The sequence below is a fragment of the Haemaphysalis longicornis genome, unplaced genomic scaffold (genome assembly GCF_048455015.1).
Source record: "Haemaphysalis longicornis isolate Haplotype H1 unplaced genomic scaffold, Haemaphysalis longicornis Haplotype H1 scaffold_1, whole genome shotgun sequence".
Classification (NCBI taxonomy): Eukaryota; Metazoa; Arthropoda; class Arachnida; order Ixodida; family Ixodidae; genus Haemaphysalis; species Haemaphysalis longicornis.
Genome location: NW_027526203.1, coordinates 247,865,041 through 247,885,109, shown reverse-complemented (window position 1 = coordinate 247,885,109; position 20,069 = coordinate 247,865,041). Strand labels below are relative to the sequence as shown.

Below are 20,069 nucleotides of genomic sequence, written 5' to 3'. Positions count from 1 at the left end.
GTTCTAGGGCACCCTGACTTCCCTGCTACACATCCTAATGGACCCACCCGCTCAGTTCAGCATCAGCTCAGGGCTGCCCTCTCCCCCAATAAAGAAGTAATGAGGCAGGGTTTCCCTCCAAAACAAAGACAGTTTTCAAAAGTGACAGCTTTCCCAGGGGGAAACTTTTTTGGGGAAGACCATACCTCAAATCATTTGGGGAGAAAAAAAGAAAAAAGAAACGAGTCAGTGGAGGGAAGTGGACAAGGGTCGTTGTTACATGGTAGGCTGAAGCACAAGCAGTGAAATGGAACAAAGTGAAGTAGCCATGTTGCTTGTGGAGCCTGGCCTAGTGAAAGGTCATTATTCAAAGCGAGGCAGGCAGAGATGTGATATTCTACTTGACATATTTCAGACATTCAAATTGGAGGCCATATCACATTAGCCAATTTTCCATTACGGAGAACTGCCTCGTCTGCCTTGCTTTTGATGTGGCTACAAAATGTGCAGAAATGTGGAGGTAGCTTCAGCAAACATGGCGACAAACAAGATGGGCAACATATTTTAATATGATGTCGGAGACAGACAGAAACAACAAAGAGGCACTGATAGCACTGGCTTGGCAACTTGGTGTGCTTAGCCCTCAGGTGTTTACAAACAGTTTAGTTAGCACTGGCAAACTCCAAACTGCGGCTTCTGTACGTGGGAGCCCTCATTTATTCAGGGGTGAGACAGCTGAATCAGATTTGGGAGCAGTTTTTGGAGCAGCGAAATCTCGATTTTGGAGCAGAAGAACCTTCCTTTGGAGCAGAAGAAAGACATTTATTATGTGACCTTAGCAGACTAAAAAATCAATTTTTTGGAAACTCAGTGAGGAAAAGTGCACTTTTTAATCGGTTTTGAACGTACGTAACAGTGAAACAGCCTTTCAGTAAAGCTTTTTTCTACCAGAGTATCACAAGGTACCAACTGCACTACCTATTTACAAACCATTTTTAAATTCTTAGGCTCTATGCATAGATAGCATGTAGTTCCATTGAAAATATCGAATTGAAAAACTAAGCAATGGTAAGGCATTTTTACTATGATGTGAATTCGGAAATTATTATTTTTGTAATCTCAGGCTTGCTTTTACGCACAAGTGAAGAGCCACGGCAAAATTTGCGCAAAGCGAGGTGACAGTAGTCGCGCCCTTCCATTTCAGTCCCCGAGGTGCACGTTCACTACGAAAGTAATTTCAGTAACGTTGGTGTGTTTAGCCAGCTCCCTTTTGGCATTAAATTTCCCTTCTGACAGATTAACCATTACTACTCGCATGCAATAATAGCCCGTCCCGCTATCGGACACTGCTTGAACATTTTGCGCCTATATAGCCTGCACCGGCACTTCTGCAGTCCCATTCCCGCCGCTCGCAAGCTCGCTGTCAAAGGCAGCAATAACTCAGCGCTTTATAACACCGCAATGAGACCGAAATTTCACTTCAAGCGTGCACACCACCTCACAGTCATCGCTGAAACAAAGCGAATTCGCGGGCACCACCTTGCTTTTGATGAACTCCCGTCTTTTGAGTCGTACAACTTCCCATGATGATGGTTGGATGTTAATGGCGCAAGGCCAACTGGGGCAAAGAGCGCCAAAAGAGTGGTTAAATATGAGAGGTGAGAACGTAGACACTGAAATCAGTAAGCAAGAACAAAAGTAAAATCAATACAAGACAGTGAGGATGGCTGGTGTAAAGGGCCAGGTTGTGATGGTGCGTGGCATGAAATAAAGCTTTAAAAACTACGCGTGATAGGAAATGATATGTAAAAACTTGATGTCACTGAGACACTTAAAAGTGCGTTGCACAGGAATCACGGGATCATCCGCTAGAAAGAGTGCTGGGTGTAGTGGAATGTGTTGTCTGTAGAGCTGAGGGAAGTGCTTGCGTCTTGTTGTCTGGAGTGCTTTGCATGTAATGAGGATGTGAAGTACGGATAGGCCCTCCCCACACCTGCTACACAGGGGTCTTGGAGATCCAGTGAGCAGATGGGAGTGTGTCGCGTGTGTGTGGCCTATCCGTAATCTAGCTAGGGCAACTTCGATGAATCTGTTGTGCGAGTCACTAGTGTATTGTCCTAAGTGTGGCTTTATTATGTGTAACTTGTTGTCTGTCTGTGTATTCCAGTCGGCTTGCCACGTTTTGCGAAGGTGTTGTCGGATGTGTGGCTTGAGGTCAGTGTAGGGTATTGTTGTTATGTCCACTGTGTTTGCAAGTGCAGCAGTGGCGGCCATTTCATCTGCGGTCTCATTCCCCGCGATTCCAGCATGGCCTGGAACCCAGCACAGGATTAGTTGAAAATTATTTGCATATATAGACATTATGAAATTAAAGACAAGATTGACAATGTGGTTTTTCCTAGGTCTGTGTGAAGACAATGCACGCACAACGCTCAAAGAGTCTGTGAAGATGACGGACTTAGGAATTTGTTTTTTAAGAATGTGCTGAACGATGAGTAAAATGTAGGGGTGTGCGAATATTCGAAACTTCGAATATTTGATTCGATTCGAATGACACTTTTATGGTTCGAAATATTCGAACCACCCAAAACTAAAAAAAAAAAAAAAGAAAATTGGAGCGTGTCTCAGCAGCAAAGTGGCGAAGCATATACACGGCGAACGGTACGTGCTTTCGCAGGCTGTATCGGGGTTGTTGTTTTCTGCTCGCGAAAACGCTCTGCGCACGCCCAACGCGCGCTGACACCGCCGGGAAACCACCCCCACGCTGCGCGCGGCGCGGCCGGCGGCGTCAACATGGCGTCGGCTCCAGCCGCGAAGTGGCGCGGGCGCTCCAGCGACCGCTTCTAACCGCTCTTTAATATGCGGCTCAAGGGAGACACGAAGTTGCTTGTGCGGTAAAGGAGCTGATAATGCATGCGAAAACGGTACTATAAAACATCATCCGCGCCGCTAGAAAGCGCCTGTAAAATATTTGCCGTGGTGCTAAGCCTAACCATCTCCGGCGGAGCCAAGCCGGCTGTCTCGATCTCATCGCAAGTAGTCAGGCTCCTCCATTCTGCCGCGCGCGTCGTGAGTCATTTTCTGACCGAGGTAGGCGCTACCGCGGGCGCGAAATCGTCGATAAGGGCGTGAAAATACAGCGCTCACAGAGCCGAGGCGAGCGAATCGCGTGCAAAAACGCACCATATATGCGGTTCACGCTTGACTGTTGCGGCGTGTAGCGAGCTTGGGCACAGCGAGTGAGGAGACGAGCGCGAAGCTTTACGTGCTCCAGAAAGGACTGCTTTGCGACATGGGGGTTAAAAAAAAGCAGAAAAAATCATGAATTTCTTCACGCGAAAGTAAGAGAAGAAATAAACGAAAACTTTTTTCAGCGCTCAATTTTTTGGTCTGTGTTGGTTCATACGAATTTCAGATGATACGAATATTTTTCGCGGTCCCGCAAGATTAGTATCATCGAGATTTTGCTGTATCAGCGCACGGCAACGTGCACGAGCTCGAGCATGCCAGCCACTAGTGTCTCAAGTGAGCGGCTGTTTTCGGTATCTGGTGGAGTCGTGACGAGCAGGAGGTTGTCACTGCTCCCCGAACATGTCGAGCAGTTAACCTTTCTCCATGTTAACATTTAAGTGAGTGCAGACCTTAACCTGTTGAGTGCAATGGTATTGTGTAATTCCTAATTTTACTTAGTATGATTTGTTGTGCAATAAAGTTGCAGTTTTTGTGTCTCTAGATGGTGGAAACTTTAATTTTACAAAAAACAATAAGTATTCGTATTCGAAAAATATTCGAAAAATATTCGATTCGATTCGAACTTTGTTTTTATTATTCGAATTCGCTTCGAAATTAAAAAATTGATATTCGCACACCCCTAGTAAAATGCCATATGCTTCTGCAGAGAAGATAGTGGTGTGTACACTCATGGTTCTGCAAGCAATAAAGTTGGGACCATGAGCGGCGCACGACACTGTAGTTGAAGTTTTCGAGGCATCGCTATAGAATTCGGCACATTTATATTTATCCTGAAGCGACAAGAAATGCTGCAGAATCTATCTATTTTCATAAAAGAAACATCACAACAAACAGGCTGCAGTTGCCATGGTGGTATAACGTCAGAAAATGATGATGATGTACAGACATCTAAAAACCCAACGGAAATACCTGAAGCTTCCTCTCTCACCCTCAGAGAGTAGGGCAAAAGAACAGATGGACGATTTGAGAATAGCTGGGTTGTAGATGTATCGTTGAGGACAGGTTTAAAAGGATGGTTTTTGAATGATGAGACCTTAAAAGCATATAATAAATCTATGTACATTCGTTGATGTTCCAGGCACCATTTGTTACTTTCAGCGTACAGACTCTGGGCCGGGCTAGTGCGGAAAGCACCACACGCAAGGCGCAGGCCCAAATGGAGAACTGGGTCAAGCATTTTTAGTGCTGTTTTTGATGCCGACCCATACACAACACTACCGTAGTCTAGCCGAGACCCGACTAAGGCGGTAAAAACGCGAAGAAGGAGTTCTTTGTCTGCACCATAGGACTGGTGGGAGAGGACTTTGAGAATGTTTAGTGTTTTCAGGCATTTATGTTTAAGTTGTTTGATGTGTGGAATGAACGTGAGTTTTTCATCAAATATGACACCTAAAAACTTGTGCTCCTTTTTTACAGGGATAGAAGCGCGATGAAGGGTGATCTCCGGGTCTGCCTTAATCCCGCGCTTGCGGGAGAACACAACACAAGTACTCTTTCCAGGGTTCAGTTTAAAACCGTTTGTATCCGCCCAGCCAGCAAGTTGGTTCACTCCAAGCTGGACTTGGCGTTCACAAACTGAAAAGTTACAGGACTTAAAAGATATTTGAACGTCATCTACATATATAGAACAGGAAATGGTTGGTGGCAATGCCTTCCGAAGTGAGTTCACCTTAACAATAAACAGTGTGCAGCTCAAGACACCGCCTTGAGGGACGCCATTTTCCTGCACGTATACATTCGAAAGGGCACTGCCAACCCTCACTCGAAAGGTCCTTTCCGACACGTAGCTACTGAGCGTGTTCAGCATGTTGCCGGAAACACCAAACGACTTGAGGTCACACAAGATGCCGTACCGCCAGGCCGTGTCATAGGCCTTCTCCATATCGAAGAAGACTGTTATACAATACTGCTTATGAATGAAGGCATCTTTTAGATATGTTTCCAATGCAACCAGTTGATCATTGGTGGATCTCCCAGCCCTGAAGCCAGCCTGGCAGCTGTCGAGAAGACCATAGTACTCTAAGAAGTACATGAGTCTCCTATTGATCATCTTCTCGAACAGCTTACACAGGCAGCTTGTGAGGGCGATGGGACGATAACTTGCGGGAGAGGAAGGGTCCTTCACTTCTTTCAGAAAGGCCACTACGACGGCCTCCCTCCATGACCCTGGGAGGTGCCCCGAAAGAAATATTTTGTTGTAGAGGTGAAGGAGGGTTTCAAGTGTGTCTGTGTGCAAGTGTTGAATCATAGTGTATGTAATGTTGTCTGCACCTGGAGCTGAAGGTTTACAAGTACTAAGTGCGATCTTCAGCTCATGCAGTGAGAAGGGGGTGTTATAAGATGAGGTCGACTTATTACTGTCTCGCAAGGACTTCTTCTTACAGGATGTTTTGTGTTTTATGAAAGTGTTGGTGTAGTGCGCTGAACTGGACACATGTTGGAAGTGTTGTGCGAGTGTGTTAGCCTGGTCTTCCAGTGTGTCCCCTGTTGTACTAACCAGGGGCAGGCTGTGTGTCTGTTGCCCTTTTAGTTCATGTATTCGTGTCCATACTTTTCGCGTGTCAGTGTATGAGTTGATGGAAGTGAGGAAGGTGCGCCAACTCTACCTTTTCGCCTCACGGCGCACTCGCTTCCCAAAAGCCTTGGCCCGTTTAAAAGAAATGAGATTATCTGATGTGGGGTACCGGCGAAGGACACCCTACGCCTTGTTCTGGGCCTCTCGCACCCGCTTACAGTCCTCATTCCACCACGGTCTCATTTGGTTGCGCGGAGCACTGGAGGCGTGGGGAATGGACTTTTCGGCAGCGTCGCGGATGTGTGCCATGATGAGTTGGGATGCTTCCTCCACGTGTAGGTGTTCTATGGTTGTGTGGTGTAGTTTAGATGTTTCTGTGAATATACTCCAGTTTGCTTTTGATTCATTAAACCTGTTATGGGAAGATGGACTGCATGGGCCTTTACCTATATATGTTAGGGAAGTGGGGAAATGGTCACTACCATATGGGTCAGTGCCCACGCCCCACTCAAGACATGGAAAGAGAATTGCAGAACCAATAGCCAAGTCGAGATGTGAGTATGTATTATGTCCTAAGTTATGGTATGTAGGCTGCTTTTTGTTGAAAAGGCATGCTCCTGAAGATGTAAGAAATTTCTCTATCAGGCGACCTCGGGCATCCGTTCTGGAGGAGCCCCAAAGAGAGTTGTGTGCATTAAGGTCGCCTGTTAGGATGTACGGTTCGGGCAGCTGGTCGACCAGCGCCTCGAAGTCAGAGCTGGAAAGTGCGTAATCAGGAGGAATGTAAATTGAGCATAGCGTTATCAACCTATTAAAAATTATTGTGCGTATTGCTACAGCCTCAAGGACGGTGTTGAGAGTGATAGGGTGGCATGCTAGGGATTTCCGGGCTATTATGGCTACACCGCCCGAAGAGTGTGCAGCCAACCCTATCCTTTCTGAATACCATGTACCTATTTAAGAAATTTGTGTGATTGGGATTCAAATGCGTCTCCTTAAGACACATCACACTTGGCTGGTTCGAATGCAATATCTCATGGACATCATCAAGATTTTTAATGAGGCCTCTACAGTTCCATTGAGTAATATTTTCTCTTCCCATTATGGAGATTTAGAAGCTACTGAAGTCTGTGTGTATGTGTGTTCATGTGTCTTTCGGGGCTGTTACTCTAGGATTTGGCTTTTTGGGCCTTTCTGCTGCTGGCTTGGGCGTCGGAGGCCGCTCCTTGCGCTGCGTTGCAGGCAGGAACGGCCCGACATCCATCTCGTCGTCGGATGTCCGAGGGGTGCCTGACGGACTGGGCCCCCCGGACTTGGCCCCCCTTCGGGAGCCCTTCGTTTAAGCCGCCACCTCCGCGGGCGTCGGGGACGCCAAAAGTGGCACGGGCGGTGCGGTGGCGGTGGGAGCCGATGCGGGGCCCGTGGTGTCCATCACCTCGGTAACCTCCAACGCACTGGAGGACGGGGAGGCGGAGGCGGGAGCGGCACCGGTCCCAACAGAAGTGGTTTGCACCACAACCGCTGCTGCCTCAGCAAGCAGCGTGGTGCCGGGTTGGGCTGCGTGAAGCAACCCAGCGGGGGGCGGGGGTGGGACCAGGTCAGACTCGCTGAACTGGGTCCCTGTGGACACCAGACACCACTCCGCCCCCCGGCGAGCTGCGTCGGCGTACCTCCCCAGGGGGAAAGAGGCAAACCCCTTTCGCGCCTCTGGGAAGGTGATGTTCTCAGTTATCTTGATGTTGATGATCTTTTTCTCTGTTTGAAATTTTTCACATTTGCGGGAGTACGCTGCATGCGGCCCCCCGCAGTTCACATACGTGAGGGTGTCGGAAGGGTAGTTGTTGCTGGGGTGATCGTACGCGGCGCATTTTGCACACGTCGTTCGGCCACGGCAAGAGTTTGTACCGTGCCCGAACCGCTGGCACTTGAAGCAGCGGCGCGGGTTCGGAATGTAAGGACGAATGGAGCATCGGATGAAGCCTGCATTTATATATTGTGGAAGTGCCGAGCGGTCAAAGGTCAGGATGATGTGTTTGGTGGGGATTATCTTGTCATCCCTGCGCATCGTGATGCGCCGCACAGCTGTGATGCCCTGATCCTTTAAACCTTCGAGAAGGTCAGCATCTGTTTCCGTCAGGAGATCTGTCTCAGAAATCACACCCTGGGAGCTGTTTAGGCTCCTGTGTGGCGTGACCCTGATCTCCAGATCATGGATGCGGGTTTGTGCAAGAAGAGTGCGGGCTTGTTGTTCGGCATTGAGTTCTACAAGGATTTCTCCGGTCCTGAGCTTTTTAGCTTGATATTTGCCACCTATGGTGCTTTGCAGAAATTTAGAGATCAAGAATACGGACATGGAAGCGACAGGTCTTGCTGAGTCAAGTGACTCAATCACAAGAAAACGAGCATAGTTATTCACGGTTGTTGACAAGACAGTTGATGAAAGAGGTGGGAACGAAACTTCGGTGCGGCCCCTTTTGGGGGGCCGATCACGTTTGAGGGGGGGTTTGGAAAATGCCATATGATACATTGGAAAGCAGGGAGACGGGGGTACTTTTTTCTTTGACCTTACCCTGGTAGTCAAAGAGGTCCCGGAGCTCCCTGCCTGGTAGACAGACAGGGAGCCCATCCGCCGGAGCTTGACCTGGGCTCCGACGGCCACCGTTTGTGGTTTCTACCCTTCACCATACAACACATCGCCACGGTTGGATCCAGCTTATGCTTTGGCTCTAAGACTGTTCTGGAGCATTTTTGTGCAATTTTTGCAATTTTCAAGCTTTTGGAGCAGTCTGGTGCAGGAAAACACGTTTGTATCAAAAATGCGCAATATGCGCAGCTGTCTCACCCCTGTTTATTAGAAAGATTTCTGGAAAGTTATTTCACAGTTCCCTGATGACATCTAAAAAATCCGAAATTGCGGCATTTGAAAGGTCTGGGAAGTGGTAATGTTAGGCCTCCTTGCATTAGTGCTCAGACCATGCATTTCCCTGCACATCCTTTGTGCTGCAACTTATCCACTTCACAACACCAACTTGCCCTTCAGCAGTTTTTGCCTGGTAGTATTGTAATACATGCCCATCAAAAATTCAGAGCATTTTTTGCATTTATGACTGTAGAAAATAGGTAGGTAAGCAGAGTCAAGGCTGGATGCATGAGTAGTAAATTGGTAGACCCTAGCAGCATTTCCACATAGCAGCATTTCCACATCCACAGGACTGACAAGTGGCCTACCCAAAAGTTTTTATAGTTCTGGTAAGGACACTTTATATTAATTTACTTAGTTACAAATAAAAACTGTTAACAAAGCGGTATGATAATAACAGATAAATATATTATCCTTTGCATCCAGAGCAATGCACAGCTGTGAGTGAAAAAAATCAGGGTTCACACAGGCTTCAAAAGCAAAAATTCAAGGGTTTTCAAGGACTTTCAAGGACCAGAAAACACATTTTCAAGGTCCCCATCTAATGTTTTATCTGAGATTATCTATAGCTTTTTCAACACAATGCAAGTTTTTTATTGCACAATACCTAAGCACAATATTGCAGTTAGATAGCCACTAACAGGTGTGTGAATGTTCCCCCAGCTTTATTTTTTATTTCATGGTTGGTATTTAGAGGTTTTTCTTTTTTCACGTTTTGCTCAGGCTGTTTGATTTCAAAACTTCGTTAATGTTGCCTGCATGTCCTGCTTTGTCAGCAAGAGTATCAGTTGAAACTGAATCAGCAAGTGTTGCTCTAAGGCAGGACGAACTATGTACGCGTCCACCATTTGCACGTAAAAGCGAACACAGATGGAGCGTATGAGGCACAGCAAACATGCAATGAGCAAACGTCCACAGACTTGGAAGATGCAAGATAGAGAACAGAAGATGGCTTTCACTGGATTGTATTGTGACATGGATTGGATTGGATTGGCCTGCTCCAAATTTTGCCTGTAATAAAGAAAATCCACAAAACTTTTTGAAATTTCAAGCAATACACTGATTGTTACATTTCTTTAGATTTGTTAACACCTAAAATACACGACAAATGCTTTAAATTTTTGTGAAAAGTCAGGGCCATTGATTCTCTCCATAAAAATCAAGGATATTCAAGGACCATTTAAAAATTCCAGGACTTTCCAGGCCTTGAAATTGACACTTCTGAATTCAAGGGTTTTCAAGGTTTTCAAGGACCTGTGCGAACCCTGAAAAATACTCTTCAACACCTAAGTGCTGTCTCTTCTATCTTGTTAAACACTCACCAAATTTTGCTTGGAAATTTGCAGCTAGCTTGGATAGTTCCTTATTTTTTATTTCTTGAGTAAGCTAATGCTGCAGCTACGTATATCTACAATGGATTTCCCTCTCTTGCTGAAATTAAAGGCAACAACTAGCGTCCTTGACAACGTTTATGTTCAATATTTGAGCTATGTCATGAAAATTAGTGGATATCTCTTGCAGCATACTGAATGTAAATTTGAAACCTGCTTTTAAATACAATACATTTAAAACTTAAACTAGAAATAACTAGTGGGGTTCGCAGCTACAAATGGGACCGTATTACCTGGCTAGCAGGCTAGAACTTGAGAACCAGAGCCCCGATCCCCACCGCGGCATCACGAGGACGCAGCCGAGGGCTCGTTCGACTCACCGGGAGGTGCCATTGACGCCCTCCTCCACCAGCTGACGCGCCAGCCTGCCCCTTGAGCCCATGAGCACTCTCCTCCTCCCTGGGAGACCCTTCTCTCCCCAAAGGCATATAACTGCCTCTGTCTCGGAAACTGATTATGTACAGTGCTATCTGTAACAATCACGCGCTCATTTTCAATGGTCCCCGCCAACTACGCAAACTAGTGAATGTGCCCATCCCACAGGTTGCTGCCGGCGTGGTCAGTCCAGCCTTACTGAGACAAAGTTGCTCTTGATGTGGTCCAGCTCGAAGCGGAAGGGGATCCCGCGGAGGTCAAAGGACAGGATGCCTTTGTCCCCCTGGGCGTTGCAGGCCCGCGTCAGGCCATGGAAGCTGATGGTCGAAGTGGAGGGCACTTGCACGGCCAGGATCATCTCCTTGGGTGGCTCCTTCTGCAAGATGGCGTACTCGTTGGCCAGGCACACTCTAGGAGGTTGTCACAAATATGGGGATCTCCAAAAGGAAGGGGAGCTATCAATGGTGGTGGTGGTGCTTTTAATTGGGGAAAAGGAGCCCCTGTGGTTCAAGCACAGGGAATGGGAAATAAAAGCCTTCATAGTGAACAAATGAAAAATGAGAAAAGCTGTAGTACATCTTCAATCTCTTTACAAACAACCGAAAATTATAACTGGGATGACAGAATAGAAGAATTTGCTATCAGCTTTAACTCAAGAGGTTTAGTAAAACCCCTGCACACTCCTAATTCGTACTCTCCCTTCCTGAAGCCTCCCTTAGCACTGGTGCTTACGGTTTTGTATGCAACTGCGTGCATCAATAGCCAATACGGGGTCAACTCGAGGGCAGGAAGGTGCTCTTTCAGATGTCGTGAAAGCTAAATACACTGGCTTTGCATAGAAACCTGCTGAAATGAAAGCAGCCATTGATCGTTTTGGCACGGCTACCAGTATGCGTGGGGGAAAAAAAGAATGAGGCAGCCCCTGTCTCACTGCTAACTAACCAGCAAAGGGCAAGAAGAAAGCGACATGCTCAACAGAAACACAACACAGCACCTGTCCAACATGCTTGCACACACTGGGGTGCAGCGCTTCTGGAGCTTTTACAGCCGTGACTGGCTTCACAGATAACGACCTGTCCATGCTGGGCGATCCCTGTGCACCAGAAATGAATTTTTTTTGAACGGCAGCTTGAGTGGGCACATTATCATACGCAACGATTTATTGTTGCCTGTCGCTGTGAGAGACCAGACGCCACATGGCGAAAAAATTTCTTCTAATTTTTTCGTCACTTCAGCACACAAGTGGCAAATAAAAAAAGATATCCCAAGATAAATGCGGTTCTCACAAGAAGCATTAACAAGAGCGGGCTGTGATCAATGGCTTTGCCATTTGTTGAGCTCGTAAGCCTACTTGGGGAAGCTACTACAGGAGTGGTGCTTATTCTGGCAAGAAACCCTTTGTTTTTGTGCAAAACTAATGAGGCTGCCACACACAAATTGACCCTCCAGGAGCTGCTTGTAACAAGTTCACGAGGCCCCTCCTGCTATTAAATTTTGCGCATGGACAGACAGCTTCACACAAAAAGAAAGCTCTTTAACCAAGAACAAAGTCAAGTTAGGAGTTAGGTTCCGAAATTTTGAATCAATGAAAATGCACAAAAATAATATGGGATAATCCAGCACAAAAATATTGCACCAGTGTTGTGTACATGCGCACATTATGTTTGTATAGCTAAAAGCCGCAGTGGAGAAGTTGAGAATTAAATTCAATGCCACCTGAAAATGTACCCTGTCACTACCCAGCAATTTTTGGTGCGCCAGCTGCACGGGCAGGTCACTACCTGTAGATCCAGTTGTCTCAGCTGACAAAGGGATGTAAAGCCGTCACAATGAGACGGCCGTTGGCCTAAAGCCAGTGGAATAGCACCAGGAACGCAGAGACTTGCCTCGTTGGCCTCAATGGCCCTCTCAAGTGTCTCGGCACACCTGTGCAGGCCGTCTTTGCCCAGTGTCTCACGCTGTCGCTGGATCCTCTGTGCCTCCGCCTCGGTCATCTGCTTCAGCAAGGCAGGGCTGGGCTCCCCAATAATCTGCGAGCCACCAACAACAGGGCTGTGTGGAGACAACGAACCAGCACGCGGCTCAGGTGATGCCTGTCTTGCAGCCGTCTTTGGCTTCGCAGCAAGACTGGTCTCAACCCATACCACCATGCTCCACAATGTGCAGTACAAAATTTGCTTCTTTCACTCCCCAAGCATACACCAAGAAGGGCACAAAGTAACTTCTACCGCCATTGCACGAGGAGGTCTTTGCAAAGTATTTTGATCCGAAGTGACTAGGGGGGAAAACACATAAATACTGCTCCACAGTGGTGTGCACTGCAGTGAAGCTGCACTGTGAAACATAGCTCTATCGTTACCAACACCCCTTTATCATGAGCATATTTCAACCTTGGTGCAAGTTATCAGCACAAAAAAATAGCTTATCTCTCATTAGCAGAAGTTCATGACCACCAAGTTTAGTAACAGGCTAATGCTTCCGATAAGCAAATGAGATTTTCGCACTCTTGCGAGTGACCTCCCTCCAAGCCAACCACCACATAGTACTTGTAAGCACAGAACTGCCTACGTCAGCCACAGGGTACATACGCCAATGATGGGGTGCTGCATAAAAGCAGGTGTACAAATGGCCCTACAAGGCCACCACAGCCTGCAGGTTCTGGTTTCCCAGCTGGGGAAAGCACTCGGAAACAAAAGTTTCGTACCCTGCACTTTTAATGCCAGCACATGAAGAACTCGTCCACTCACACAGACGGCCTTGTTGTTGACCATATACTTCTTCAGCAGGTGGAGCCAAAACTGCCTGTCTTGTTTCAGCAGGCTCAGGAATATTGGTATCTGGTTCACCTTCCTTTGCAGCTGCAGTCACGCACACGCGTTGTCACAATAAGAAATTGCTCACAGACAAGCAGGAAAAAAATTTCATGGGGAGAGCAGAATGTTCAGGCAAGCCACTTACATCCTGCGCCGTGTCACCGTAGAGAAAGTCCAGGATGACGTAGTTTGCGATCGTGTCGTGTGGTGAGGATTCAATCTATGTGCGCCAAGAAAGAAGCACAAGTTGCAGAACAAAAAGGTGCAACTTGCATCAAATCTGCTGCATTTGAGTGCGTAAATGTAACTGCCAGCCAAAGAAGACCCAATTTAAAGCTAAGAGAGTCGCTCCTTTCTCAAACATAAACGGCCAAGACTACAGCCATTAGTTTTTTTTTTTAAGTATCTGTGCAATAAAAGTATCAGCAAACATTACTGTTCATACTTTGCACACATGAAATTATTACTGATGACAGCCCTTCAGACAAACTTAACATGCTTTTCTTTTCCTTTTTTGTGCACCACCATTTAATGCCATGCACTGTTGGTTACTTCGTACAAATAAAGGCGAATGAATGAATTAATTTTTTCACGCTTTGCTGCTACCTGCAATATTTTTTTAACCTTGAGTTAAAATTCCTGTACAGAATAGATATGATGAAATAGAGTCACACAGAACAAATTTTCCCATGGCTTTAAAGGTACACCAAAGGCTGAGTGACTTCTTCGTTTAAACTAAAATATTGTATCTGTAGAGCTCTTGGACTTTTGTTAGGTAACAATTGGTGCCTTGTTCATTCAGAAAATTAATTATTAAAGCTGGTATTTCTCTCCCATTTCCTTTCCATCAATTCACGAAATGACAAGATCAAGTAGAATGGCTGGCCATTAGGCTGAGCCTCAGCCAAAAGCTACCGTGCAGTGCTGACACTTAAACTCACTCAGTTTGCTATCAAAAAAGTCGATGGCCATCTTAGCAGTGTAGCCAATTGCACTATTAAACTTTTACTTTTTCCACCGACTACTCCATACACACACGTGTGTGCTGGTAGAGAGTAAGACCATTGTTGCGTTCATCCGCATGCATTTTTTCGCTGCGCTTGTGTCCTAAGGCAACACCTGATGAAATCAAAACTGAAACGAAGCCTGCACCACCACTAGTAGTGCAACAGCCTATTTTATAATGCTTACTAGCTTCTCTTTCTACCTTCTTAAAAACATGTGCTAAGCAGACGTTGCACGATACATTTATTTGATTTTTAGGAACCCCATACCCTTAGTTTTTTCCTTTTTTTTTATTTCAGAAAAACACTTCGGCAAACTAAGCCAATCCCATTTCATGATTCACGATTTGCAATGTCACAAATTGTAGTGGAGAAATGTGTATAGGGCAGCGCTAGTCGTTTAGTTTTTTGACATTTTCTGTGTTAATGAGCAGCTGCTACTGTGAGCAGTGCATCTGTTATTCATGGCATTGTAATAAGCTGATATAGACAGCATAATTTTACTTTTCAGTGCCCCATCAACTGCAGCAGGTGTCGATGGCATTTAAAATTTGCATGACCTCTCCCCCCCCCCCCCCCTCTACCCGTTTCAAAGCACCTACGGTGTCGCTCAAGATATTCCTAGTTCAGGCACTTGAGAAAGCCAAATCAAACTACCAAGAACTTGGTTCTTGCAAATGCCAATTTTTATATGGTTTGTACGCATGTTCATCGTAAGTAGCGCTAGAGACGGGACACAGAAAAGGAGACGCACACGACGCCGTCGTGTGTGTCTCCTCTTCTGTGTCCCGTCTCTAGCGCTACTTACGATGAATCAAAACCAACTAGCCCAACTGTCAATTTTATTGTACGCATGTTTACTGAAACAAGGGAGCAAACAAGCAACAGTAAGAGGCATGTATTAGGCCCTTTGAGGCAGTGCGTTTCACAAAAATCTTGCTCATAGCCTGTAAAGCAGCACTGTGTACATGGCTCGCTACCACAGCGTCTGTCTGCAGCCCAAACAGCCCTGACGCTGGCAAGGCATGCAGCGGCACCTGGTTGAGTATGCGCAGGCGTCTCCTCTGAATGACAACGGCCATCCTCTCCATGTCCAGGGGAGTGGTGCCAGCCGCAATGTCCGTCAGGCTCCTGATCAGCCTGCGGTGGAGAGGCAGGGTAAGTGGCAGCCAGGATGCTCACATTGACGGAAGACATTCGAAAAGTCCATTTTAGGGTCCATACAGGCAGAACAATTGAGTTTCTAAATTTATTTTCCACATTAACAATTAGCCAAACTGCCCTGTCGGGCTGTTTGGAACAACGTTACTAGATAGGTTCAGTTGTAAAACTCTCCCAATGCGCCGTGCATCGCCGGTGTCTCCGTTTCTCGGCGTGCCGCGAGAGGGCGGGACCGCCGCATTTTGCTCTACCCGGCCGTTGCTCGTCGCGTGCAACGGCGCCTCTCCCAATGCCTCTTCGGCCTTTTCATGACGTTAGCGCGCGATAATATTAAAGACTACCCGCTACCCGCCAAGTTATCCGCGTCCAGACTACATCTAGGCTAGAGTACTTTCCAGTAGCTGCTCAGGATCGCTTAATGTGGGGCGTAAAAGCCGTTAGTTACGGCTGATTGCTTTGCTTTCTTCAACAGGTCAGCCGAAGCGCATCGTAGTTTGCGCGCGCTTGCGTCGGCTGCTGCTGCTCGCTGGCAGTCAACCACGAGCGTGAACGGTCTGCAGCGAGCTGGTAGCGTAGAATAAGCCTCCGTTAAAGCTTATTTTGATTGCCTCTTCCGAATTTTATAAAAAAATCATGAAACCGCTCATTTTATTTCCAGCCAAAGAAGCAAGGTCACCATCAATTGGAGCTACGTCACTTTGTGGCTCTAGTAATTAAGGCCACTCGAAGACGAAACTTCTTAATTTTCTCGACGTCCTTTTTAGAATAGTATCTTTTCCATGCTTTGCCCTGACAACAGTTAGCTTTACCAAACGTATGTCACTAAGAAGCGACATTTCTGCAAATGCGAAATATCTCTAATTGAAAGAATTATTGAGTCATTTATCTGACGAAGTTAAACCAGCTTACATGTCAATAAGCATAAAGTTCTTTTCAGAAATTTATTGGTTTTCACAGTACACACCTTACGGCAGACACAAAGTAGAAAATATATGCAACGTTTTTTTTTATTTACAATCAACAACGAAGTAATGAATAGAAACATGCAAGCATTTTTATTTAGATATCAACTCATCTTTTTTGCTTACGGTGAATAATACCAAAGCATGTTGACAGAAAAAAAGTAATGAATTTTAGATACATGTATGCAAGCCCAAGAGAAAATATTTGAACTGGTTTTAGCTGGTCTCTGCTGGTTTCTGCTGGTCCCAGCTGGGCCGCTGCTGGTTTCTGCTGGTCCCAGTTGGGCTGCTGCTGGTCCCAGCTGGGCCGCTGCTGGTCCCAGATAGGGTGCTGCTGGTCCCAGATAGGCCACTGTTGGTCCCAACAGGGCTTCAGTTGGGACCAGCAAGGCTCCAGTTGGTCCCAATTGGGCTGCTATTGGGACCAGCAAGGCTTCAGTTGGGACCAGCTGGGCTGCTGTTAGGACCAACAAGGCTGCAGTTGGGACCATAATGGCTGCATTTGGGACCAACAGTTGCTCCCAGGGCTTCTTGGTACCCAGATGGTCTCTGCTAAAGGACCTTCTGGAATCAGCAAATCATTAGCCGAAGGTCGTCTAGGACGTCTACAGCTCAACTTTGTGGTCTTAAAACGAATAAATATAAGCCTGGTCCCGAAACAATTGGAGAGCTGCAGTGTATGTGCCCACTTCGGTCCTTGAGTCCTGGTTTTATAGCTATTTCTAGGCATAATATACTCGTCGAATATTCTATTTTCTAACCAAAGAGAAAGAGAAAGAAAAACGGACGCTCGCCCACCAACAATGCAAAAATCGGCCATGTCGGCGTCATGTCATCGAGTGTTGCCGAAGACGTTTTTTTTGCCCACTGAACTTTTGTGAGCGTGAACACGGCCGCATGTCGCGGCGTCATGGTGTGGTACGTAGGACTCGCCGCTTCGTGTGTCTTTGTTAGAGGTCGTGTCCTGTGTACTAAATCCCTGATGACGACGAAAAGAAGCTACCTGCATCGCTTGCTGTGCAAAGGTGAATGCCGTTCTGATATGAATTCATAATGGGAATGCTGTTCAGTATCCATTGTATAAGTTGTCCAGAGGAGTTCAAGACGCCAGGAAATTAATTCACTGTAAAAACGACAAGGGAAGTGTGCATGGCAGTTGCAACATTTGCTGGTAAATAAAATGCATCTGAATGCATCATGTGTAATGTGTACATCATGCTGTTCTAGCTGGAGGCACATGCCACTGGCGATATATATTTTGCCCACCAAGTGACTAATTCTAACTGGCAGCAGCAAGCCTGTGGGTCCCAACGGGGACCAACAGCCTGCTGGGACCAACAGCTTGCTGGTCCCAATGGGGACCAACAGCCTGCTGGTCCCAGCTGCTTGCTGGTCTCAGCTGGGAATTTGGCCATAAACCACCTCAACGGGGACCAGCAGAAACCAGCAGAATATTTTCTCTTGGGAGGTTTTTTTTTTTTTTTCATTTAAATCGAACTCTACAACTTTAATTGCCAGGGTGCTTGCAGTAGCTTAGCGCGTTTGTGCGCCGACTTAACCTGCACATTCAAGGCACGTTCTCGCTGAAGGAATCTCGAATAGAAATGCACGTCACCAAATACGATTTGATGACGTGCGCAGAGAATTCCTCAGAGAACGTCATTGCATGTACGAACCATTTGTCGATGTCCTGTTCGTGAAAATGGCAGTCGCACACTTTGGACTTTGTCGAAAGCTTCTTATCCGCTACAAAGGAAGGAACAGCGCACATTTTAACGAAGGACGGACAGAGTACAATGCTTCTTCGTTAAAATGTGCGCTGTTCGTTCCTTTGTATCTGACCACCAACTAGCCCGACATGGTATCATTTTCCTTATCCGCACGCGGGATGGCCTTAATCCATAGCGAGCGAAGCGTCGCATCTTTGGAAGCCGAGAAGAAGTGCCTGTCCGTGTTGCTCTTAATTGTTGCTGCTGTAGCCACTGGTACACCCGGGAATAAAGCAGGTCGGCATTGTCTGCATCAGCCTCACATGCAGAGGCCCACATCAATGGAATACAGTCGCTGGCAAATCACTAAACGTGCCAATCGAACGGCATCGCGCATTCAACACTACTGAGAAAGACCGCGCGAACAAGAAACGCCGGAGACCGCGGCACTGAATGCGCCGGCTACTGCGAGTACTGCTCTTCGGCAAAAAAAAAGACCCGGAAGAACCACACAAGGGGCGAAAAAAATGTCATTGTGTCTGCTGTTTATTGTAGCTATTTGCTTCCGAGAATGTAAATAATTACCAGATGTGTGCGCCCACCCACGCGCCCGCGCACGCACGAGAAAAGTATGCGCCGAGCGCTGAACTAGGAACGCGAAGGGAGAAGCATAAGCGAAACCGCCTGCGAGCGCCCCGGCTGCCGAGCCAGTTGCGACTGCAGCGCCACAGAGAGAAGGATCGGTGGCGGTTCCGGGCAGCGCCGCCCAGTTTTACAACTGAAAATAATCTAGTAACGTTGGTTTGGAACTACCGGACACTTCGTAGGCTCTGAATGTCGTGGATAAATTTAGTGCAATTACAATAGCTTCTTGCTAATTAGCCTTCCAAGAACTAAATTTTCGGACAATCTGCAATGTCCCCAAACATTGATTCTGGTACACACTCCACTTCAGTTTTACACTGAAACAAAGTTCACAAGTGTATAAACGCGAAAGCATTAGTTAAATCGACAGGTCGAAATTTCGGCGTACCTGAAACACAGGCAGTACAAAAAATGGCTGACCGCTCAAACAATAATACCCCTGTCACACGGGCACTTTCAATCACGATTGAAGTGAATCGCGATTGAGTTTTCGAGCGCGCTCGACGTACTGCCCCTGCTACACGGCACGTTTCAATAGCGATCGAGAAATGGCATGGGTTGCACTCGTGTACGCTAGATGGCGCTAACAATGTACTTGCGGCCGGCGTCTGGTAACTTCGCGCGGTCGTAGGTATGCATAACTATGTAAATATTACCTCACGCTTATTTGGGTCAAGTTATTTGACACAATTTGTGGCGTTAGTTGAAGTTGTCACATTCTGTGCCATTACTCAGCGGGGACGAGAGTATCGCCGCTTTCGTTCGATCGCGCTTGGAAGCCTCAATCGCGCTTGAGAAACCAGGATTGAGTTCGAGCGGGATCGAGCTCGATCGTGATTGAAACTGCCGTGTAGCAGAGGCCCGATCCGGATTGAGCTCGATCCGATGATGATGATGATGATGGTTGGATGTTTATGGCGCAAGGCCAACTGGGGCAAAGAGCGCCAAAACAATAGTCATATATGAGGGGTGAAACCTTAAACACTACGAAAAGTCAGCAAAAACAAAAGTAAAATCACAAAACGACAATGAGCATGGCTGGTGTATAGGGCCAGGGAGTGATCACGCGTGGTATGAAATGAGGTCTAAAAATTGAATTTCTTCTAAATATTTAAAAACGCACTTGATAGAAAACATGGGATCGTCAGAGAGGAAAAACGCTGGGTGTAGTGGGACGTGTAGTCTGTATAGCTGTGGGAAGTGTTTGCGTCGTGTTGTGTGAAGTGCTTTGCATTGAATGAGTATGTGAACTACGGATAGGGCCTCTCCACACCTGCCACACTGGGGTCTTGAAGACCCCGTGAGGAGATACGAGTGTGTGACATGTGTGTGCCCTATCCGTA

The 20,069-nt window shown here is 46.7% G+C and overlaps 1 protein-coding gene across 1 annotated transcript in view; it reads right to left on the bottom strand.

The window, feature by feature from the left end:
• The window catches only part of LOC144143615 (uncharacterized protein C05D11.1-like), a 174,603-nt gene that overhangs the window by 48,004 nt on the left and 106,530 nt on the right, over window positions 1–20,069 (bottom strand). Inside the window, exons 9-13 of the mRNA XM_077675456.1 lie at window positions 15,287–15,389; window positions 13,391–13,465; window positions 13,180–13,290; window positions 12,319–12,462; window positions 10,632–10,808 (exon numbers count right to left, since the gene is read on the bottom strand). Coding sequence (XP_077531582.1) covers window positions 10,632–10,808; window positions 12,319–12,462; window positions 13,180–13,290; window positions 13,391–13,465; window positions 15,287–15,389 — 610 coding nt within the window. The remainder of the gene's footprint in view (window positions 1–10,631; window positions 10,809–12,318; window positions 12,463–13,179; window positions 13,291–13,390; window positions 13,466–15,286; window positions 15,390–20,069) is intronic.